Source organism: Cajanus cajan, chromosome 7 (assembly GCF_000230855.2).
Source record: "Cajanus cajan strain Asha chromosome 7, NIPB_CcT2T_4, whole genome shotgun sequence".
NCBI classification, from domain to species: Eukaryota; Viridiplantae; Streptophyta; class Magnoliopsida; order Fabales; family Fabaceae; genus Cajanus; species Cajanus cajan.
The window spans coordinates 47,847,114-47,868,672 of NC_138523.1; the positions used below are offsets into that span (position 1 = coordinate 47,847,114).

The window sequence follows — 21,559 nt, forward strand, 5'->3', positions numbered from 1 at the left end:
AAAGGTATTTCCCAATACTCAATGGAACCTTAAATCATGCAAAGGGTGATCAATCCAAAGCAAGCATTAAGCAAAGAAACAAACACAACAATGAATGAAACAGCAAATATATATATCATTGAAAACGTAAGGATTACAATAGAGTATGTTGGCTACATCTAACCCCACAAAATGGGTGAAACCACTCAACAAAGAGGGCAAATACAAAATAGAGATGAAAGGAGGATGAAGAACCGAAGGAAAGATCCGCACACGGACAATCCCAAGCCCTGGGAATCCCTTCCGCAGCTCCTGGAGGCGCCCAATGTGAGAATGGGGAGAAGAGTCCCCGAAAATGGCTTTAAATACGAGCTTGGGGAGTCAGATTAGGGTTTCGCGCCCGACGCATAAGTCTTCGCGCCTGGCGCAGGTCCTTCCAGAGAAGTCAAGCACTCTCTGTCTCAACACAAGCCCGGCGCAATTCCTTTTGTGCCCGGCTCAATTCCTTTTGCGCCCGGTGCAATATAACTGGCAGAGATGAAATACTCTATTTTTGTCACGCCCAGCGCGGGTTATATTGAGCCCGGCGCAGAACCTCTTCTCTACTCCTTAGCTTCTTAGGTTTCCAATCCTAAGAGTCTTCAATCCTCAATTCTCTAGCTCAATACCTGCACAAAAATTGAGGTGTATTAAGGTATTGTTAGCTAAATTTGGGTTAGTTATATATGTATACAAAATAAACCAAAAAGAGAACAATTATATTGCAATGGTTCAGAGGATGAGTGGAATTTGTTCAATAAGTCTCATCCAAAAAGAGGTGAAATTGAGACTTAACACTGCTCCTCGCTTAGCCAAAAAATCCGCACAACTATTGCCCTCCCTAGCAAAGTCCCGTATTCGAGCAATAATGGTAGCATACATATGCCACATTGGAGGTGGATGTTGGATAAGATTTAATGCATGTAAGGAATCCGAAATGCAAACTACATTCGATACATGCATGTCCCATGCAATCTGTAGCCCCTCTAATATACCAAGTAACTCTGCCTGCAAGATATTGGTCTCACCATTATTACCAAAATACCCCCGAAGCCATCTCCCATTTGAATCACGAAGTAAACCCTCGAAGCCAGCTCTTCTCTGATTACCTTGGCAACTCCCATCTGTATGCAAAGAAATCTAATCCCCTGTAGCCAGGATACAAGTAACCCAACGTTCTAGTCGAGGTGCAACGTCGTCACTCCCACCAAACGCACTAGTTGAAGCAGTCAAGAGTGCCTGGGCTTTAGCTATAATTGTTTGAGGGTATAAAACTTGTCGGTGAAAAAGAATGTTGTTCCTCGCTTTCCACATCTCCCACAAGAGAATAAGCACTATCAAACCCTCTTGGGAAAGGGCAGCATGCAACCATAATAGTCGAGTGTGTGGGTCCCTTGAAGGGCCAGTAATCGCCAAACCAGTCAAAAGTCAAACTCTAGAAATCACATCACATTCCCAGAAAATATGATGGACATCCTCTGGGTACTGATGGCAGCAAGGTCAAGTGGTAACTTCAATGATATGTCGATAATGCAGAAAACAACGCGTAGGCAAGGCATCATGACAAAATTGCCATAAAAAAAACACTAGCTGTGCGGGGAGCTTGAGCTTCCACAACCATCCCCAACTACCATCTCTCCTCGGGGTAGATCTTGCCAATAACCACGCATATCCCGTGCGAACTGAATAAACTCCCGATTCATCCCCCTGCCATGCAAGCACGTCAGGGATATCATGGTGTAAGTAGAGCCGCAAGTGAGAGAGTAATTCACGAAGATCATCAGTTAAGGGTGACGCGATACGTGCTAGATCACAACACCCATCCGAGCGAACCACATGGCGCACCTCCAAGTCCACATCGTTGAGGTCGATGTATGTCATGCGAGAGGCAAGAGGTGATCCATCAATCCAAGGATTAAACCAAAAACTACACTCACCTTGCCCCAGCCTAAGATGAAATCCCTCTTCGAGCGCTTCATATGCTTTCCGTAAAGATGAAAGGAAAAACGACCCAGAATGTTGCAGCATGGCAGTTATATCGGCACCAGGGTATTTCCACTTAACAAACTGTACCCAAAGCTTCTCAGGCTTGTACATGAGGTCCCAAACTTGTTTACCAATAAGTGCCACATTTTGAAGCCTGGTAGGTCGGACCCCAAGCCCACCATCCTTCCTTCTCTGAGTGATGGTTTCCCACTTAACTAGATGTAAACCACGTTTGTCTTGACCACTCCATAGGAAACGTCTAGCTAGCATGTCTAGCTTCTCAAAAACTTGGTTGGGCAGCCATTGAATATGCATATTATAGTGGGAATGGATGTAAGAACATAATTAACCAAAGTTAAACGCCCAACTTTATTGAGAAGTCTCCCTCTCCAAGAGGAAAGAAGTTGTTGCACCTTCTCCACAAGGTCCTGAAAATGTTGTGATTTAACCCGACCATGCACCATCCGATAGCCCAAATACTTGCCAAGAGAGGAAGAAAAATGTATTTGAGATATGCGAGCTAACCTACGACGACGGACAGGTGATACCCTCCGAGAAGCAAACGCCATAGACTTAGACAGGTTGACCCGCATCCCTGAAGCATCACAAAATAAATCAATAACTTTCATAATAGTACGCATAAAAGAAGTTGTAGCTTTTGTAAACAACAATACGTCATCAGCAAAGAAGAGGTGCGACATGGCAGGACCACCTCGTAACCTATAGGGGGACCAAGAGCCTTCCTCCACTGCCTCTGTGATCAATAAACCCAATCTCTCCATACAGAGCACAAATAAATATGGCGAGAGTGGATCACCCTGTCGAAGCCCTCTCCTAGGAGTGATGGTTCCTGCTTTTTGGCCATTTAACACTAATATAAAAGTTGTTTGACAATTTTAGTATTCTTTTTAATAAAGAGACATAACTTGTTTCCATCAAGTCGGTCCCTTTAGTAGTAAATTAAAATTTTCAGCAACTACATCATTTTCAAGACGGAAATTAAACTTCAATATTTGGTTAAAGAGTACAAGAGTTTATTTGGACACAAACTATAAGCGTTTTTTTTAGAGAATTTCTACTAGAAATAAAGAAATTTTTTTTTTGTAAAGGAGCTCTAAAAATGCTTCTAAATTTAAATCCCAACATATCAAACTATTTGAACTAGTGACTTTTAGTTGACAAATTTAATATAAAAAGTATTCTTAAAATTAAACTAATATTTTAGTTACATAAATACAGAATAAATATTTATATTATATTAAAAATTTGTGATAAATAAATAAATAAATAAAATTTATATTACAATTATTTTTAAATCTTTTATCCTCTCTCTATGGTCTATAATAACTATGTTATATGAGAGTGTTTTTCCATCTATTCTTCAATAAAAAGTGTTTGTAAGAAATTGTTCTCACTTTTATATGATTAATATGTTAATTACATAACTTTTTAATTTTTCATTTTCATCTTTATTTTTAAATTAATTTTTAATATTTTAATAAAAAATCGCTGAATAGTATCATAATATAAATTATTTATTATAAATTTAAAATATTATTTATATGTCTATAACATTTATTTATCATAAATTTTAATTATAATATAAATTATACTTATTTATTATAAATTTTAACTATATAAAATAAATATGTGTTTTGTGTATTATAACAAACTAAATTATTAATAAATTTTAAAGCTATAGTTTATATTTAAATTTATGATAAATAATTTAAATTATAATATTATATTATTGTAAGTTCTAACTTTTGATATTTTTCTTAAAAATATTCAAATTTAATTTTTAATATAATATAAATATTTATTTTGTATTTATACAACTAAAATATTAATTTAATTTTAAGTATACTTTTTCAACTCTTAAAAACACTTAAGTTGAAAAATAATCTCAAAAATCACTTTCATTTAATATAATTTTTCTAATTTATATAAATAAAAAATTAAAAATATTTCTTTATTCTACAATTATTAATTATGGATTAGAGAAAAAGTAAATCGTTAATGTTAACACTAACATGAGTTATTAAACTGAGTAAATATAAATAGACTTATTCTTGAAATAAATGGATCTTTTCTCATATATATATATATATATGAGGAGGGTTCAAACGACACCGGTGTAACTTTTACTAAGTGTTACACCGCTTAATAACTTTATATTAAATGTGAATTTTGAAAATTCAACCGTTAGATTGAAAGTTCATATATCTTAGATCATATATGTCAAATTTTGTTAAAATTGAACAACAACTTGAAGGTAATTAAAGTGTTCATATTTTAGTATATTTTGAAATGTATATATTACGTCAATTTTGTTTTATGAGAATGAAGTATCAAATCATCTTAGATTAATATAAAATTTGACATATATGATCTAAGAGATATGAACTTTCAATCTAACGGTTGAATTTTCAAAATTCACATTTAATATAAAGTTATTGAGCAGTGTAACACTTAGTAAAAGTTACACCGGTGTTGTTTATATATATATATATAAAGTTACTTTTCTCCCTTTTCATTAATATTTTAAAAGTTTTTCATCAACTATATTTGATTCAACATCCCTTTTTAAGGGAGATTAAGAGCTAGAAAAAAGATTTACTTTTTTTAATTCATAGTTAAATCTATAACTATTATAACGAATATATTTATTTTTTTATTCATAATCCGTGATCTATTTTATCTCTTAATTAATATCATATCACTTTCATATTTTAACTGTATACGAAAAGTCATATATTTAATAACATATGAAGTCTAAATTTAAAATAATTTTATGTTCTCACTTCCTATACAGTAACTTTCATCATCTCTGGTAATTATATATGTTATTAACCCTAAATTATTTTATATGGTTAATTTATGATCGTTAAATTCTTAAAACTTTATGTAAATATAAAATTATATGGATGTATTTGTGTGTTTCATTCTTCCTTGAACATACAAAGTATAAATACTTTGTATCGATGGGAGAAGTGTGTGATTGTTCTTTATGTCAGCACATGTATCGATGCTTTCAAATGGAAAAGCAACGATGCTTTTTTGTGGGGTATAAATATAAATGAATTATTGTCAACAAGAAAACGAACAAAATGAAAGACAACAAGTTAGGCTATAAGTCTATTAAATGTGAGTTCTACATATTCCGAACATCCCTTGTTTACTTCTATAATTAATTTTAGAGGCATTCTAAAGTCATTTTTCTGATTTGCTCATAACTTATATTTCACATTTTCACCTTTTAAATCGACCGTCAAGTATTATCATTTCTCCCCTTTTTTCTTCAATTTTGTTTCCTTTTCTATTTCTTTTCTCTCTTGCTCTTGGCTGATGTTCATCAAGAAGGAGGAAGGGGGTTTGCATTTTGGCTGCAATGCAACCCTCGTAGCATAGCCACCAGAATCACCACAAACTTCAACACCTCTGGTAGGTGCGGCAACGACCCCAAGTTGGAGGTGATTTGTTGCAAACATCTTGGGTGCAATGTCACATGTGAAGTAAATTTTGTTCAATATTATAATTTAAATGTTTAGTCTTTATATGTATAATCTATGTGTTTAATATATACATGTATCATTTAGTGATATAATTTCATAGTATAGTTTATACGTATCATTTGTGTATTTTAAGTTATCAATATTATATGTTTGTATCATCTATTAATGTATTATATAAATATATGTTTATATTACTGTTCATTAATAAGAAGGATGAACAATCATGTATAATATATAAATGTAAGAATAAAGTTTTTCTTTACTCAGTTTTTATTATTTATTTTTTGTTATGAGTGTGTATGTTTTTGTGTATATTATCCTTAACAAATTTAAGGAACATAATAAGTAAAGTTCATATTGAGAATCATCGCCAAAAGAGGATTACTTGTAAATAATACGGTACCATAAAAAATTACAAGATATATGACTTACATCTTACGTTTGAGAGTATGAGATTTTGGTATGAGGTTTATAAAACTTTTGACTCTCCAACTATAATAATTAACTATAATAATTAACTTTGTTATGATTCTCCCAATATTTTTATTAATCAGTATCATGAACTATTAAGATGTAATTTAGAAATATGAGATTCTAATGTGTATTATAAGGCATTGAACTCTAACTATAATAGTAAGCTTTTGTAGTATGATTGTTCAAGGTTCTTATCATAAAATCATATTGTTCGCATTGGGATTCAATGGTTGTTTGTTATGATACTAACAAAGGCCAAAAGGGAGATTAATATAAGTGGAGTGAATTTATATCAGTAGTATTGGAGGAGTGATATGAAGGGTAAATAAGGAAAAAGAAAAATATTAGAACCATACATTTAAAAGTTGATTTATTTAACAATTAGACTTTGTTTCCTAGGTGGAGACATTCTAAGCTTTCCAACCTAACCTTTGTATGAAAACAAGTGAGGCAAAAACACAATTAATCACAAATTCTCCGACTTTGTATCCATATCACCCATCTTCGCTATATGAAGCCAATCACTTCCACTTCATTTAAATATTAAAATGATATTACAATTTAAATTTTTAGTAAACAAACAATTATATTTATAATCGATTCTCAATATTTAAAAATTATATTAATTATTCACTAATTCTTACTAATTTCAATGAGTTTACTCATAGGAATAAATATTTTAACATTTAATTATCTTTTACTTATAAAAACTTGAACTTGATACGTAAACTTGAGAAAGGTTTGAAATTAAAGTATTATCGATAAAAAAACACAATTAAAATGATTTTTTTTTACTAAAAATGGTTAATCAAGTTATTTAGTAAGGATTCGTTATCAATGAATACTTTATATTTATAATATAATAATAAAAAATATTTTAGACACACTATACTTTTTATTTATTTATTGTATTTAAGAATAAAATATTTAGTTTCATTGATATTTAGGGTTTAAATGATATTGTATTTAGGGTTTCATTGATATATAAAAGAAAGATTTAAATGATATTGGTGTAATTTTTAAGTATTATATCGCTCAATAATTTTATATTAAATGTAAATTTTGTAAATTTAATTATTAAATTATAATATCATATCACTTTATATGTTTATATCAAATTTTGTTAAAATTAAACAATAACTTGAAGATAATTAAAATATTCATATTTTATTATATTTTAAAATATTATATTATGTCAATTTTATTTTATAAGAATACAAATCATTTTAAATTAATATAAAATTATATATATATAATTAAAGAATATAGAACTTTTAATTTATAGTTAAATTTATAAAATTCATATTTAGTAAGAACTACACCAATATTATTTAAACTCTTATATATATATATATATATATAACATTATTTTCAGAAGTGATTCAGGTAATTTTTTTTTAAGGATATGATCAAGGTATCTTTAGAAATTAATATCTGACACTCACCTTAAAAAAAAAAAATTCTAGAACTTTAGGTTTAGCCAAAATAAATAAGATTAGACAAGGAGAAGAAAAAGAATGTGGCGGTTAGGGTTATTGTGCAGGGAATCTGTTGGATTGCAGCAGAATTAAAAGGAAAGTAGGAAACCATCCAAATTAAAACAAAAAAACAAATTAAAAAAAATAAAAATTTAATGCCATTATTCTTTTTTTTTTTTTTGGGTTACGCCTTTGCTGTGTGTTGCTGCTCAACCCTTTCATTCTTTCTCTTACTTCGTCTTTCTCTCTCTAAAATCTGAGGGCTCCGATTGTGCCCTTTTGACTGCTCTTTCATTCCAGGTTCGTCTGTTCCTCAACGATCCACGCCATCTCCTTTTCCTCTTCAATCTTCTTCTTTTATTGTCTCTTCCGCCATTTCTTAGATTTTGATCAATCACTTTTTTTCGGCGGCTCCCCCCAATTACTACTAGGATGTTAGTTTTTTTTTTTTTTTTTTTTTTTCTTTTTCCGGCGTTGGTTTTTTCATGGAATATTCAATTTCTGGGGTTCATGCAATTCGGCTTCGTCGAGCTGGTTTTGTCATCTCGTCGTGCTTCTTTTATTTTTAATTCAGTCTTATTTCAAATCGTTTGTTTTTAGTTTTTTTAATTGGTGATTGGGGTTTTTGGTTTGAGTTTGTGTTCAGTTCTCAATAATTTTGGGGAGGAATTGACATTGGGGAAGGTAGCGTTTCATTAGGTTAATTAATATCGGTTCTGGGTAAGGGGTGAGTTTATTTTATCGGGTTCTCAATTGGTCGATTATCAGTTTTTTTCATATTTAATTTATTCTGTTACCTTCTGTCTTCCTTGACAATGTGACTGGCGTATGACTATCAACTGTGGTTATATGTTGTGACATTTTAGATGCAGTTGCAAATGGATACTCTATTTATTTATTTATTATTATTGGGAATGGTTTACTGTCTCTTAATGTAATGTGGGGTTTAAGGGCTGATTTTGATTTTGTTTGTGTGATTCTTATTCAGTTGGCGTTCTGAGAAGAGTGTTAGTGAAATATTTCTTGACCAGGGAATGGCTGGGACTGTGAGTGAGGAGTCTGGAGTGGGGAAGTCTGTGGAGGGAATTTCAAATGGGCAGCGTTTTCAATCTGGAGAAGCATTGGCAGAATGGCGGTCTTCGGAGCAGGTGGAGAATGGAATTGCGTCTACCTCTCCTCCTTACTGGGACACTGATGATGAAGATGATGGTGATGAATTCTTTTTCTTATTTTTCATATATATGTTTTTTTTTAATAATATTGTTATACTGCATGTCTTTGTTTTTTTTTCTTCTTCCGAATAAGCTCTAGGGATGTTAATTATAATATTTAGTGTGTGTTTGTTACATGGAAAGTTTTTATTTTCTCAAGAATCTGAAGATTTGGTTTGTTCATTTCCTATTTCCATTTCCAGTGAAAACAGAAAGCAGTGTTAAAAATATGTTTGTTTTAGTTTTTGAAAACATTTTTGTTGGAAATATTTTGAAAAAGAAGTCCAAAACTGAACAAAAAATATCATTTTCAGTGTTTTCATAAAGATTGGAAACGCACCCTTGAAAATGTAGTGGCACAAGGGTAGTTATCTGATTTTTTTTTCAGACCTTGTGTAATCCTTTGTCATCTATTGTTCTATTTTGGTTACACATAATCCAAAAATTGAATATCTTCAAAATTGTAACAGACTAACTTTCATTTCAATTTTTTTTGTTTGCGCATAATCTTGAAAATGGCGAGTATCTCTTCTTACTAAAACTCTGGTCAGCTTCTTCTGCATTTTAATCCCAAAATCCAAACCGTATAGTGAATCAAACCACTAAAGTGCTTTGCTATTTTGAGGATTAAATTTCAAGCAATAGGAAAACCTTTGGAGGTGAAATAGAAATATAGAGATAGGAAGAGAGAAATAGGAAATCACCGTAAAAAAATAATGGGTATACATCAACCCTTGTTCTAATGCTTCATGTTTTTGGGGATGGACACAGAAGAATAAACATGACAAGGCTCCAGTGAAAACAAACACATTTCCCATATTTTCATTTTCTAAAACCAGAAAATAAGAAGTGAAATCAAACATGTTTTCTAAATTTAAAATTTTGAAAATGAAATTTATTTTCAGAGAATGAAAATAGAAAACATTTTCTGAAACCAAACAAACCCTTGAATTTTTTTGCACAGGTTTCCCATAAAATTGTTTTCCAAGGAGAGATGGGAATCTAACATATCCAAGTTAAAAATAATTTTTTATTGCTGTAAAAATATCACATTACTTTTATTTGCTTATTTAATGCGGTAAAGATCTTTGGTTCTCAAGTAACTTATACGAACATTCTTAAAAACATTTATGACCTGCCAAAAACATTTTAATCATTTATAGGAATCTTGATTTTTAGGATTTATATTCCTGGGTATGGAATATTTTTCCTTCTACTAAATGCCCCCGCAGATTAGAATTTTAGAATGCTTGGATTAGTTATATTGTGTGATAATGTTTTGCACCTTCTGTTTTTGATTGATATCAATGGTTTAGTGTGTTCATTGATTTGCAAGTATAAGTAATGACGAAGAATCTTAAGACTACATTGGTGTCATCCTTAATGTATGCGTCCTTTGTCATCACTTAGATATAGTATTTGCAGCTTCAATTACCTCGTTTATAAGTTTTGTTGTGATTTGTGAGTACTAAATTGTCATATTATTTCTTGGGTTATTTTAATTTGACTGTCATGCTTGTCAAGTAAATGTAGCCAGTCCCAAGTGCAGGTACAGGAGAGTTATGTTAGGCCACTGGTTGCTAATGTAAAACTTGTTATAACAAACCTGGGTCACTCATGAGTCATGACTGATTATATTTCGTTGTTGTATTGTAAGAAAAATTGTCATAATAAGTTAGGTTAAGCTTTTGTGCCAACTGCTGCAGAAGCACTTTTTGTAGGCAGGGGTGTGGGAGTTCAGCAGGAACTTGTCTCATGTGCCTAGACAACTGTCTTATTGTATCTTCTGAATGCTTGATTTTTTAGCCTAGCTTCTGCTGATTCTTGAATCTAGCATGATGTGTTATTTGTTTTTCTCTTCACAGGACCAAAACCTTCGGAGTTATATGGAAGATATACATGGAAAATAGAAAAGTTTTCTCAAACTACCAAAAGGGAACTTCGCAGTAGTGCATTTGAGGTTGGCGGCCACAAATGGTATGAGGCTTTAGATGTTATTGGACTTGCATAGCTTTTTGTTAGGCTGTAGAATCCTTGCTGTTTTGCTTTATTTTGATCCACACCTCTAAAACTATACGCATGCAGGAGCTTGGTGTTATGCATTTATTATCTTGAGTCAATTATGACTGTGGTTTTATATTTAATTTTGAAGAAACGTCGATGTATCATAACTAGTGTAGTTTCTCTCTCTCTCTCTCTCTCTATATATATATATTATATACACATATATATATATATGTATATATATAATATGAAGAAATTCTATTATTCATAATAGAGAAGTCTCAGGATTTTGGAGGAAATAAATCGGCTTACGAAATGAGAAACCATCAATTTGGAGCAAAACTGCCCAATCCTCAACATATTTTGTTAGGAAATCCTTTTCAAAAGACCATGTGCTTTATAGTCAATTTCCTAATCTTATCCTCTCATATCAGCTACTGAGCCAACAAGATATCCTTTAGAATACAAATGTTAGATCTAGCCAAATAGTGGCATAGGTTGTAGATTACCTTAGAAAAAGAAATTGGTACCTTTACTACTAAAATCATTGTTGATCTTAACTGAAAATTTGTCCAAGAACTTTTTACAGTCCAAGATTCCGCAAAAGGTATGAACTAAAAATAGCCATGTCAGTGTCACTGCCATTTACTAATGGCAGGTTACGGAGCATGACAAAACACATGTTAGGGGAAAGAACTTTATGCGACCTGTGAACCTGCAGTATTAATTCTATTAAAACCCTGCTGTCCAATTTAATAACTCTTCCTTAAGTTGGGCCTTGGGCTTCCTAAGAGGTTTATCAAAATGGCAAGTCGCTCAATTCAACAAATGAGTTAGAAAATAGAAAAGACCTTGCAAAAAAACACACAAGGGTCGAGAGGCCTTGCCATTAATCTGCTGTTTTGAGACATGTACTTGGAATGAATTTGTGACTTCTCCATATAGTAATTTGTCATACAAGAGAAAGATATGTTGTTTATTCCACTTTTGAAAGTTGTGTCCTATGTAAGGACTATAAAGTGCTTCTAATTCATGCCCTTAATTTAGTGTTGATATATGCAGTCTAATAAATACTTCTGGTTTGCTGAGATGGTTTGCAACTTTACATTTTTTGGTCTGTGGCAGGTATATCTTAATATATCCACAAGGTTGTGATGTCTGCAATCATCTATCACTGTTTCTGTGTGTAGCTAATCATGACAAACTTCTTCCAGGTTATGTTCATGATATTTTCTACATTGTGTTATGATTATTAGTTTTACTTTTTACAATTAGTTCCCTAATATTTGGTTTGCTTACTCTTGTTTTTGGGGCAATACAGGATGGAGTCATTTTGCACAATTTACAATAGCTGTGGTTAATAAAGACCCAAAGAAATCAAAATATTCTGGTCCGTGGAGTAATAGTTGGCTTAATTACTGGAAATTACAATTTTTCTACCAGAATTATTGAGATACTTGTACTTGAGTTTTCCAGATACATTGCATCGATTTTGGAAGAAGGAGCATGACTGGGGATGGAAAAAGTTTATGGAACTGTCTAAGGTGTATGATGGATTTGTTGACTCTTCTGACAATCTGATAATAATAGCTCAAGTTCAAGTCATAAGGTATTCTATACCTAATTTATGTCATTTTATTTAGAATATTTCAAATATTTACAAGCCATCTTGTGTACAGCTGTCCTTCTCCATGGTTTTCATAGTAAATTGAAAGCCAGCAAGAAAATAATATTTTTATGATTGCAAGCATAACATTTTGATGAAGTTGGGTTTAAACAAGTTCATGTCACCACTGTAGCATTAATTGCGGAGATTGTAAATATTGGATTCCATTTTGTCAATCTGTATCTTCCATTATTTTTTTTGTACTAAGATTTTAGCTTAAACTATCTTCACTAAACAGAATTTATATTAGGGTTTAGGCGTTCTTTGTCACTTTTACTCTGGAGCACCATATTTGGTCACATTCTAAGGTGTCTGTTTTGAATTTGTTAGCAATCATTCTCAATAAAGAATGTTTACTTCAGAAGAAATAAGTATGGGCCATCTCAATTAGGAATTAGATTAGGAGAAATAAGGATGGACCCAAGAATCAAGTGGAAACTAATTTCCAGAACTTGTTTTTAGTAGTAAATAGTAGATATTCCATTTAGTTCCTGATAAATTCCGGAAATCTAGATTTCCAAAAGAGAAACGTGAGAAACTAGTCCTCTTTCCTGTTCCATCATGTTGCCCAGTTTCCCCTGTTTTCTCATAATCATCTTCATACATACTCCTTTTCCTTATGCCACTCCAGTGGCCTCTGTTCAGGCAACTGCAGGGACAGGCCCCTTCCTTTCAGTCACCATCTGCTGTTACGAGCAATTTCATTAAATTTAGGGCTCAATGAGCCCCTGATTCATGTCTACATTTATTTATTTTTTCTTTTTACTATAGTCTTCAAATCATGGAATTTTGTGTCAATTCAAGATGTTTTCTCGAAGCTTATTTCTGGTCCTTCAAAGTGTGTTCCTGAAACTTATTTCCAGAATGTAAAAAATTGACTTCTCCAAAAATTAAGTACTGGAATTATGAAAAAAGACTTATGGAAATTAAATTCTGGAAGCCAATTTTTTCATAGTTCCAGATTGTTTTACAAGGGTATTATTGGAATAAAAATTCACCACAAAAAGGGGGTCTTGAAAAAATGGGTGTACTTATCAGCTTGTCATCCCCTCTGATCATTTGCCCAAATCGCACTGCTGCTGCAATTGTATTCCCTTACCGGATCGTAGTTATAAATATAAGTGTACGGACTGTAAATTAATTATCAGTCCACATTTGTAAAGGCTATAAATAATATTTGCAAGGATAAGTATTTATGCAGACAGATGCATTTGGATGGTTTTCTTAGGTTTTCAAAATATAATCTCACGTTTCAAAAATGTCCAAAGTTCTTTTTCCCCTAAATTGTTTTCTTCCCCTTGTGAAGACACTTAATGAAAAAGCTTATCCAAATGGGCACAAGGGGAAAGAGTTTTTACATTGTACTTCCTTTCACGATAACCTGCCCTGTATTGCTCTGCACATCTGGAAGAAAACATTGAACAGAAGTGCACTGACTATTTGTCATTGGTTGGTTGCAAAGTTTGTCGGTGATCTTCTAATCTTTAAATACATCCAATTGTACCCTTAACTTTTCCTATTTTAGATTTGTGTGGCTGTCAAATGTGGCGATCTTGATAATTTCTTTGCATTTTTCCTTGGAATTTTTAATTCTGTTGTGTGACACTGTGACCACATATTCTTTTTGTTTGTTTCTGATGCATAGGGAGAAATCAGACAGGCCTTTTCGTTGCCTTGATTGTCAGTATAGGAGAGAACTTGTCAGGGTGTATTTGACAAATGTAGAACAAATTTGTCGTCGTTTTGTGGAGGAGAGAAGAAGCAAGCTTGGGAAGTTGATAGAAGACAAAGCTAGGTGGTCAAGGTACTTGTACTCTCCTTTTAAAGTCTCATCTTGAGACTGACATGTAATCTATTATGTCACATAATATATGCTGGAATTTCTAACTTGCTCCAAAGTGTCACCTAATGAAAGTCTGGATCATCAAATTACTTTTTCACACTTCCAGATCAATAGTAATACTTTAATACTTGAACTGAAAATTTGAATTAATGCCCCATCAATCTGGAAATGAGAATAAAAATGTTAGCTATATTGGGAACAAGTTACAGAATAGGAATGAGTGCCACAGTCAAATCTATTTGGAGACCATGGTTTGATGTATTACGGCCAATTTCAGATAGTCTGCCTATTTCATGTGTATCTTGAAATGTATGTTACATCCTATTTGAAATTAAATCTTATTTGATGTTTTATATTTATAGGAATGTAAACTCCTATTTGATATAATGTTTTATCATTCATTGTTACTTATGCCAGACTTCTAAGTTGTGGCGTCTTATTTTATTGGTTGATCAAATGTTAATTTGCATGCAGCTTCTTTACTTTCTGGCGGGAAATTGACCAAACTTCTAAGCGCCGCATGTCTAGGGAGAAGACAGATGTAATTTTGAAAGTAGTTGTAAAACATTTCTTTATAGAGAAAGAAGTCACTTCTACTTTGGTAATGGATTCCTTGTTTAGTGGATTGAAGGCTCTTGAAGGCCAAACTAAGAGCCATAAAGGTAGGGTGAAATTGTTGGATGCCGAAGAAATACCAGCACCGATTGTTCATGTCGAGAAAGATATGTTTGTACTGGTGGATGATGTTTTGCTGCTACTTGAAAGGGCTGCTATAGAACCACTGCCTCCAAAAGATGAGAAGTGTCCTCAAAACCGTACAAAGGTAAGACATAGAATTGTTTGACACGTGATAGCTGGTGATATGGTTGAGCATTGATCCCATTGAAAGTGATGGTATTAGGGTGAGAGTTTTTAGAGGATGAAGTTTATTGAAAGAGAGCAAAGCAGAGTCTTTTTTTTTTTTGGGGACAAATCAAGGGAAAAAGAAAACTAAAACTCTGCAATTGTGTTCTGAATTACAGTACATATAGTTTTTCACTCAATTGCTATTGTATCAGCCATCTATCTGAACTAATAATCTAAAGAGTTCTTCAGTTTATGTATTTGCTGTTTGGGTAGTGAAAATCAGGGGAAAAGGAAAACTGAAACTTGGCCAATGTATTCTGAGTGACAATTAAATTAAATTTTTCATTCAATTGCTGCAGCATCAGCTGATCATCTGAACTTATAACCTAAAAGAGTTCTTTGGATTATGTATTTGCTGCTTGGGTAGTTTGTTGTTTCTGCTTCTGTTTTGTATTTATTCCATCGTTTCTGAATGATTAAACTTGTTTGGAATTGCTTTGAAGATTCATAAATTGAAGAATAAAAATTTTGCAATAATTGTTTTTTTTGAAACTTGCTCATATTGTTTTGATTTATTTTTTGGAATTGTCTTTGTTTGGATTTTGCTACAGGATGTCACTTTGTGTCAATTTACGATGACTGATAATTGTGTATTAAAATACTGTAGTTTTAAATTTTTAATGGGATCTAATAATAATGGCCTGTTTGTTTAAACTTATAAAAGTGATTTTATGGTCGTGGTTTTTGTTTAGAGCTTTTCTTAAGCTAATATTTTTAGTTTATGCCAAAGGACTATAACTTTTTTTTTTTTTGAGTTTTTTGCCTCCCCTTAAATTATCAATTTTTTTACAATATAAATTTTAATTAAAAAAATATTTTTCTTTTGAAAAAATGCAAATAGGCCAAAATGATAATAAAATAATTTAGTTCATGTTTAATATTAATAGGGATATTTATCTCAAATTACTTTTAAAACTGACTTTGTCCGAAATAGGGAGCTAGGCTACTAAGAATCAATCCCAGGATTTCTTCTACATCGGTGCAAACACAATTTCAGCCTGAAAAGAAATATTTACAATTTATTTATTTTTTTAGAAAATTGATTTTAGCAGCAAAAACTTATTTTCTAGCCCTTTATTCTAATTGAGGTCCAAATAGGTAGTAGTTAGTTTATTTATAATTTTGTTCATGCTTAATATTGTTAATTTTACCATTTTCTGCACCATTAACTGAAATATTTATTTCCTTTTGCTCTTGGAATTTCGGTTGAGTTCATACTTTGTTGTGCCATGCTGGTAGATGTATTATCTTACTGATATTAATGCTTTTAATATTTAAGTTATATATAGTTTAAAATAGGCCTAGTTAAACTTGTGGACATATATTACACTTCTAGAATGGTATCTTTCGGCATTACAGATTTGTAATCCACTAAGAATACTTTCATTTATTTTTGCAGGATGGAAACTCTGGAGAGGATTTCAATAAAGATTCTATAGAGCGTGATGAAAGGCGGCTAACTGAATTGGGTCGTAGGACTTTGGAAATATTTGTCCTTGCCCATATATTCAGGTAATATACACAATTGTTTTGCAATGAATTCAGTGTTCATGTTTCATAGCAGAAGCTGCATAGAGGCTGAAATAGTTTGTGATATTGCCAACGGAGAATAGGAAATTATTTGAAATATGGAAAGATTGAGAGGTTCCTAATTGTAAGGCCAATATATGTAACCTACCTGGATGTTAAGGAGAGGCATAGTTTTGTTTTGCATGTAGGTATTAGATATGCATCAATATGGATATCCTAATTATTTAATTTAATGGGTGCAGTAATAAAATTGAGGTTGCCTACCAGGAAGCTGTTGCTCTCAAAAGACAAGAAGAACTCATCCGTGAAGAAGAGGCTGCATGGCAAGCTGAAAGTGATCAAAAAGCAAAACGTGGAGTCAGTGAGAGGGAAAAGAAGTCAAAGAAAAAACAGGTCTGGAACCCATTGAAACGGCATTGTCAAGGGTTTTTTTAGATATCTGAATATTTATTTCACAGATGCTATTTTCATTATCTGACTCTTGTTAGCAAATTAGGTTCTTATTTGATAAATTGATTATCTGTCACAATTTGAAATGCAGTTCTGCGATGTTAATATTGTGTTTTAGAAGTCAATAAAGAGGCAAGCTTAAATCATTCTCATAAATTTCTGTACAGACGATAATAAACTACGGAGTATGCATCATAGATGTCAACTGTATTGTGATAGTGAACTGTTCATTGTCAAGTAGGTAGAGTTGGTAAATGCCATCAAGGCCTTACTTTTTTTAACGAAGTATTGATAGTATTCATGAAGTCATCTAATGGTAGAAACTTGATAAACAACTGTCCTGATGAACAGATAAATAACAAAGAAATTATAAAAAAACTGCTGATGGGCATATTTTGTCCTCTATCATGTTCCTGATAATCATAATTTTGAAGTTTCTGACAAAATGTTCAAGTTTATGAACAACTAACAAACTTTCTGGTAAATTTAGTCAGTCTTATCCATTCATTCAGCACTCTTGGAATATTCCCAGATGTTTTCTCTTGACATGTGCAGTCTATTTTTGGGATTAAATGACGTCATGTGCATGGGGTAAGTTGTTGGCTGATTTTGTTTATAATTGTTGACAGATATTCCTTTCTTTTCACTACAGGCCAAACAAAAACGTAACAACCGGAAAGGAAAGGATAAAGGGAGGGATGATAAGACTACTGTGTCTGTACCTGAAAAGAACCAAGACAATGCTGTTGATGAGAAAAATGATTCTAACATGGAGGAAGCTCAGGCTCTGTCTGAAAAGCCTGATGCCATGGAAGATGTTTCTGATGTGTCTGACTCTGTGGATGGAGTTGCTGAAACACTTCAGCCTGATTCAGAAGACAGAGATGTTAGTCCTGTTAATTGGGATACTGATGCATCAGAAGTACACCCTCCAACTAAGGCTAGAAACAATAGCATAGGTGGTATTTCTTTCATACAAAATGGAATTTCTGAGAAAAGAAGCAGTTCCATCATAGATGATAGTTCTTCAACATGTTCTACTGATTCTCTTCCATCAGTAGTTATGATTGATCCCCACAAGGGAAACTCTTTTTCAAATTGTAAAGTCCAAAAGTCGCCTAGCAGGTGAGTATTTCTTTTTGTGTGTGGATGGATTTTAATGATGGCTTGTGCTAATGAGATATGGTACAACACTTATTATCTGCAGAGGTAAGAATCGAGGCAAAACACCATCTGATGGTAGTTGGACGAATGGAATAGATAGTCAACCTTCTGGTTCTGCAGCAGATGCTGGGGATATTACTGACGAGTCTGGAAGTGGTAAGACTGGCGAATCTGAGTCTGAGGTTGCTGTTCTCTCCTTGCAGGATCGGTTGAAGTGGGCCGAGCAGCATGTTATCAGAAAGGTTGTCTCATTTCCACCCTTTTCAGAAATACTTATCAAATTATCATAAGTTCTCTAAAGCTTATCTATTCATGACTTTCTGTGATTATGTCTCTCCATTTTGTCTATTTTATTCCCCCTTTATTAAATTTGAGTGTTTCTTTATCATCTATGATTCTTGAATAATTTTTACCTTTTTATTTTTTACCAATGAAGAGGAACAAGAATAGTTTGCTCATTAAGAATAGTTTCAAAAGATATATAAAATAAGGGTCTTAAAAGTGGAGAGATGACTGAACACCTTGCTTTCCCTTAGTTATTTCCATCTGCAAATAGATGAAAATAATTTGAATTTGCAACTCTTAGAACAAATTGGTGATGTTTCTATATACCTATCTTGTTTACAGATTAATCATGGGAAAAAAAGATGTGTATCCATTTCATCTTGTTTCCATCACCTGGTATGGAAGGATGATTTTATTTTTAAATTCTTCCAGTCTTCTGTCCTCGTGGCTGTATAGATGTGAAAAACAAAATGAATCCATAATCATAGTTTTTCCTGCCTCTGCTTCTCATTTCTTACATGCTATCAAACCATTGAAGTCTACGTGAATGTTTATTTTCATGATTTAGCTGGAACGAAGATGTCTATATCCCCTTGTTCTCTTCTTATGTGTTGTTTTTGACCTTGGTAATCTTTGTTTTCTGTTTATTGATTTGAAGCAAAAGAATTTGGGTTTTATCCCTCTTGAAGGTGGTGTGTGATCAGATTTGGATTGACAATGGAATTTATTTTTGATTTGATGAATTGCTTTTACAGTTCTCAGGCTTTTGCTTTTCTAATTTGATAGGAAGAGGAGGTTCTTTCACATAAGAAACCGGGCATTAAAGACCTAGTTGAGACAGAGAGACCGAATCAAAGCCTACAGAAAGAGAAGATATCAGATGTGCCATCCTCACCTATTAGTCCTCCTAGAAACTTATCCTCCTCTGTTCAAATGAAGTTGGAACACAAGATTAACCCTAGTGTAGATCCTGCTCATGTCAGGAAAACATCTTCAAGCGGCTCCCAACAGACTGATAAAGATCCATCTTCACCTTTTACTTCTGCATCACCAGTTCCAGCTGTATCAGCTGTGTCCAAAACTCAGATCCAAAAGACTTCATCTGCGCGATTAACTGAAAGATCTGTGACTCAAGTGCCTATGATGTCAAGACCTTCAAGTGCTCCTTTAGTTCCTGGCCCCAGGCCAACTGCTCCTGTTGTCTCTATGGTTCAAGCGACTCCCTTACTTGCACGCTCAGTTAGTGCAACTGGCCGGTTGGGTCCTGATCCCTCACCTGCTATTCATAGTCATGCTCCTCAGTCCTACAGAAATGCAATAATGGGGAACCCTGTGGTCTCAGCTACTGCTAGTCTGACCCATTCCAGCTCCTCAAGTTCGGCAGTAAACCCATCACCTGGCTATTCTCAACCATCTTCCTTGGTGTCATCACCATTATTTTTATCCCAGAGCTCTGACAGATTGGACACTACTGCTGGTCAGGCTGGTGTTCCTTTTAACTTGATTACCCGGGATGTTTTACAGAATGGTCCCCAGTGGATTGAGAGTCCTCAAAGGGAATCAAGCAGAAACATGCACTATGATCATCCCTCTGTGCTTAATGATGTTCAAAATCATGACTTGTACAGGCCAGTACACAGTAGATCTATGGGCAACATGTCATTGTCAACTGAGTTCTCTGCCTGCACATCTGGGCGTCAGAACCAAGGGTTGGTGGATGAGTTCCCACACCTTGATATCATAAATGACCTGCTTGATGACGAACATGGTATTGGGAAGACGGCCAAGGCAAGTTCAGCATTCCAGTCTCTTAATAACGGCTCACAGTTACTGAGTCGACAGTTCACTTGTCCTGGGGACTTTGGTGCAAATGGTGATTTGGGATCTTCAACCAGTTCTTGCAGGTTTGAGAGATCACGAAGTTATCATAGTGACCATAGATTCTCAGGAGGCTATAGCTTGTCTGGTGTGCATTATGATCCACCGAGGGATTATGTTCCACCGATGAGTAGTGTGCCTTGTGTCAATGGGCAGGTAGATGGGTTGATTCCAAACCAATGGCAGGTGGCTGGTTCCGATCTTTTGTACCTAGGCATGAGAAACACAGAGAATGATAGTTATGCATACTATCCAGATTACTCAAATATGGGATGTGGTGTCAATGGTTATGTATTCAGGCCATCGAGTGGTTCTTAGAGGGAAACGGTAACGAAGCGTGCCCACGAATGAGTGGTCACTAACAAATGTAATGTATTTGAGGAAATTGTTGGGTCTTTTTAGATTGGAGTGAGGTTGTAATCTCTCTTGATAAGAAAACATTTTGTAAAGAGTGTTTTTGAGTTATTTGCTTCCAGCTTTTTTCCAGTTCATGATCACGCCTTCCTGGGATTATGGATGAATCGTGATAAGCTTGAACACATTTGTTTTTAATAACTTGAGCTTGCCATGCATCCTCTCATTTTAGATGCGTGCTCTAGATTTTGAAAACAATGCTGTGTATAAGCTATGGATATTAATAGGACAATTGCAAGTGTTCGGTAGTTACCTATATATATTATATAAAAAAGGCTTGTACTTTATTAATTCTATGCTGGGTGCAATTTCAGGCAACAGCTAACAGTGTTGAAGGGTTTGGGGGTAAAAATTAAGGTGGGTGTCTTCTGAAATAAGTGTACATACTTCAGAGTTTAGTGCATGAGTCATACCATTGGTGCACCTAGATAAAATAATTACTTCTTCGGCAAGACAAATGTTAGTAATATTCTTTGAAGCATTTTTTTTAATATATATATATATTATTGATTGAAAATTATTGAGATCTATTAGATTTGAGGTGACAGAAGTGTTAAAAAAATATTGTAACATTTGTTCTTTGGGCAAAGGGTCTTTTGTGAGGGAAGGAATGTCTGATGGTGGATCATCCCTATGGTCAAGCTTCCATGCCGACAGTTAGGCCATTATTTCTGGATTGTGGAGCATCCGTGCTCCCATTGTTTTTGACCGTAGATTTGGACTAAAATAATGATCAA

At 33.6% G+C, this 21,559-nt stretch overlaps 1 protein-coding gene across 3 annotated transcripts; it reads left to right on the plus strand.

The window, feature by feature from the left end:
* The first annotated feature begins 7,629 nt into the window (after positions 1 to 7,629).
* On the plus strand, positions 7,630 to 20,899 carry LOC109804771 (TNF receptor-associated factor homolog 1a). 3 transcript variants are annotated; one of them, XM_083059898.1, is made up of 14 exons: positions 7,630 to 7,771; positions 8,460 to 8,680; positions 10,548 to 10,659; positions 11,812 to 11,900; positions 12,008 to 12,076; positions 12,163 to 12,295; positions 13,998 to 14,156; positions 14,670 to 15,018; positions 16,501 to 16,613; positions 16,874 to 17,024; positions 17,734 to 18,206; positions 18,289 to 18,487; positions 18,873 to 18,926; positions 19,317 to 20,899. In XM_083059898.1, the coding sequence occupies exons 2-14, from the start codon at positions 8,506 to 8,508 to the stop codon at positions 20,724 to 20,726; spliced, it is 3,486 nt and encodes a 1,161-aa protein (XP_082916024.1). In that variant the 5' UTR covers positions 7,630 to 7,771; positions 8,460 to 8,505; the 3' UTR covers positions 20,727 to 20,899. The 3 variants fall into 3 exon arrangements, with proteins under 3 accessions (XP_082916024.1, XP_020222203.1, XP_082916025.1); XM_083059899.1 differs by having other exon boundaries at positions 7,646 to 7,771; positions 8,503 to 8,680; XM_020366614.3 differs by lacking the exon at positions 18,873 to 18,926.
* Positions 20,900 to 21,559: the final 660 nt, after the last annotated feature.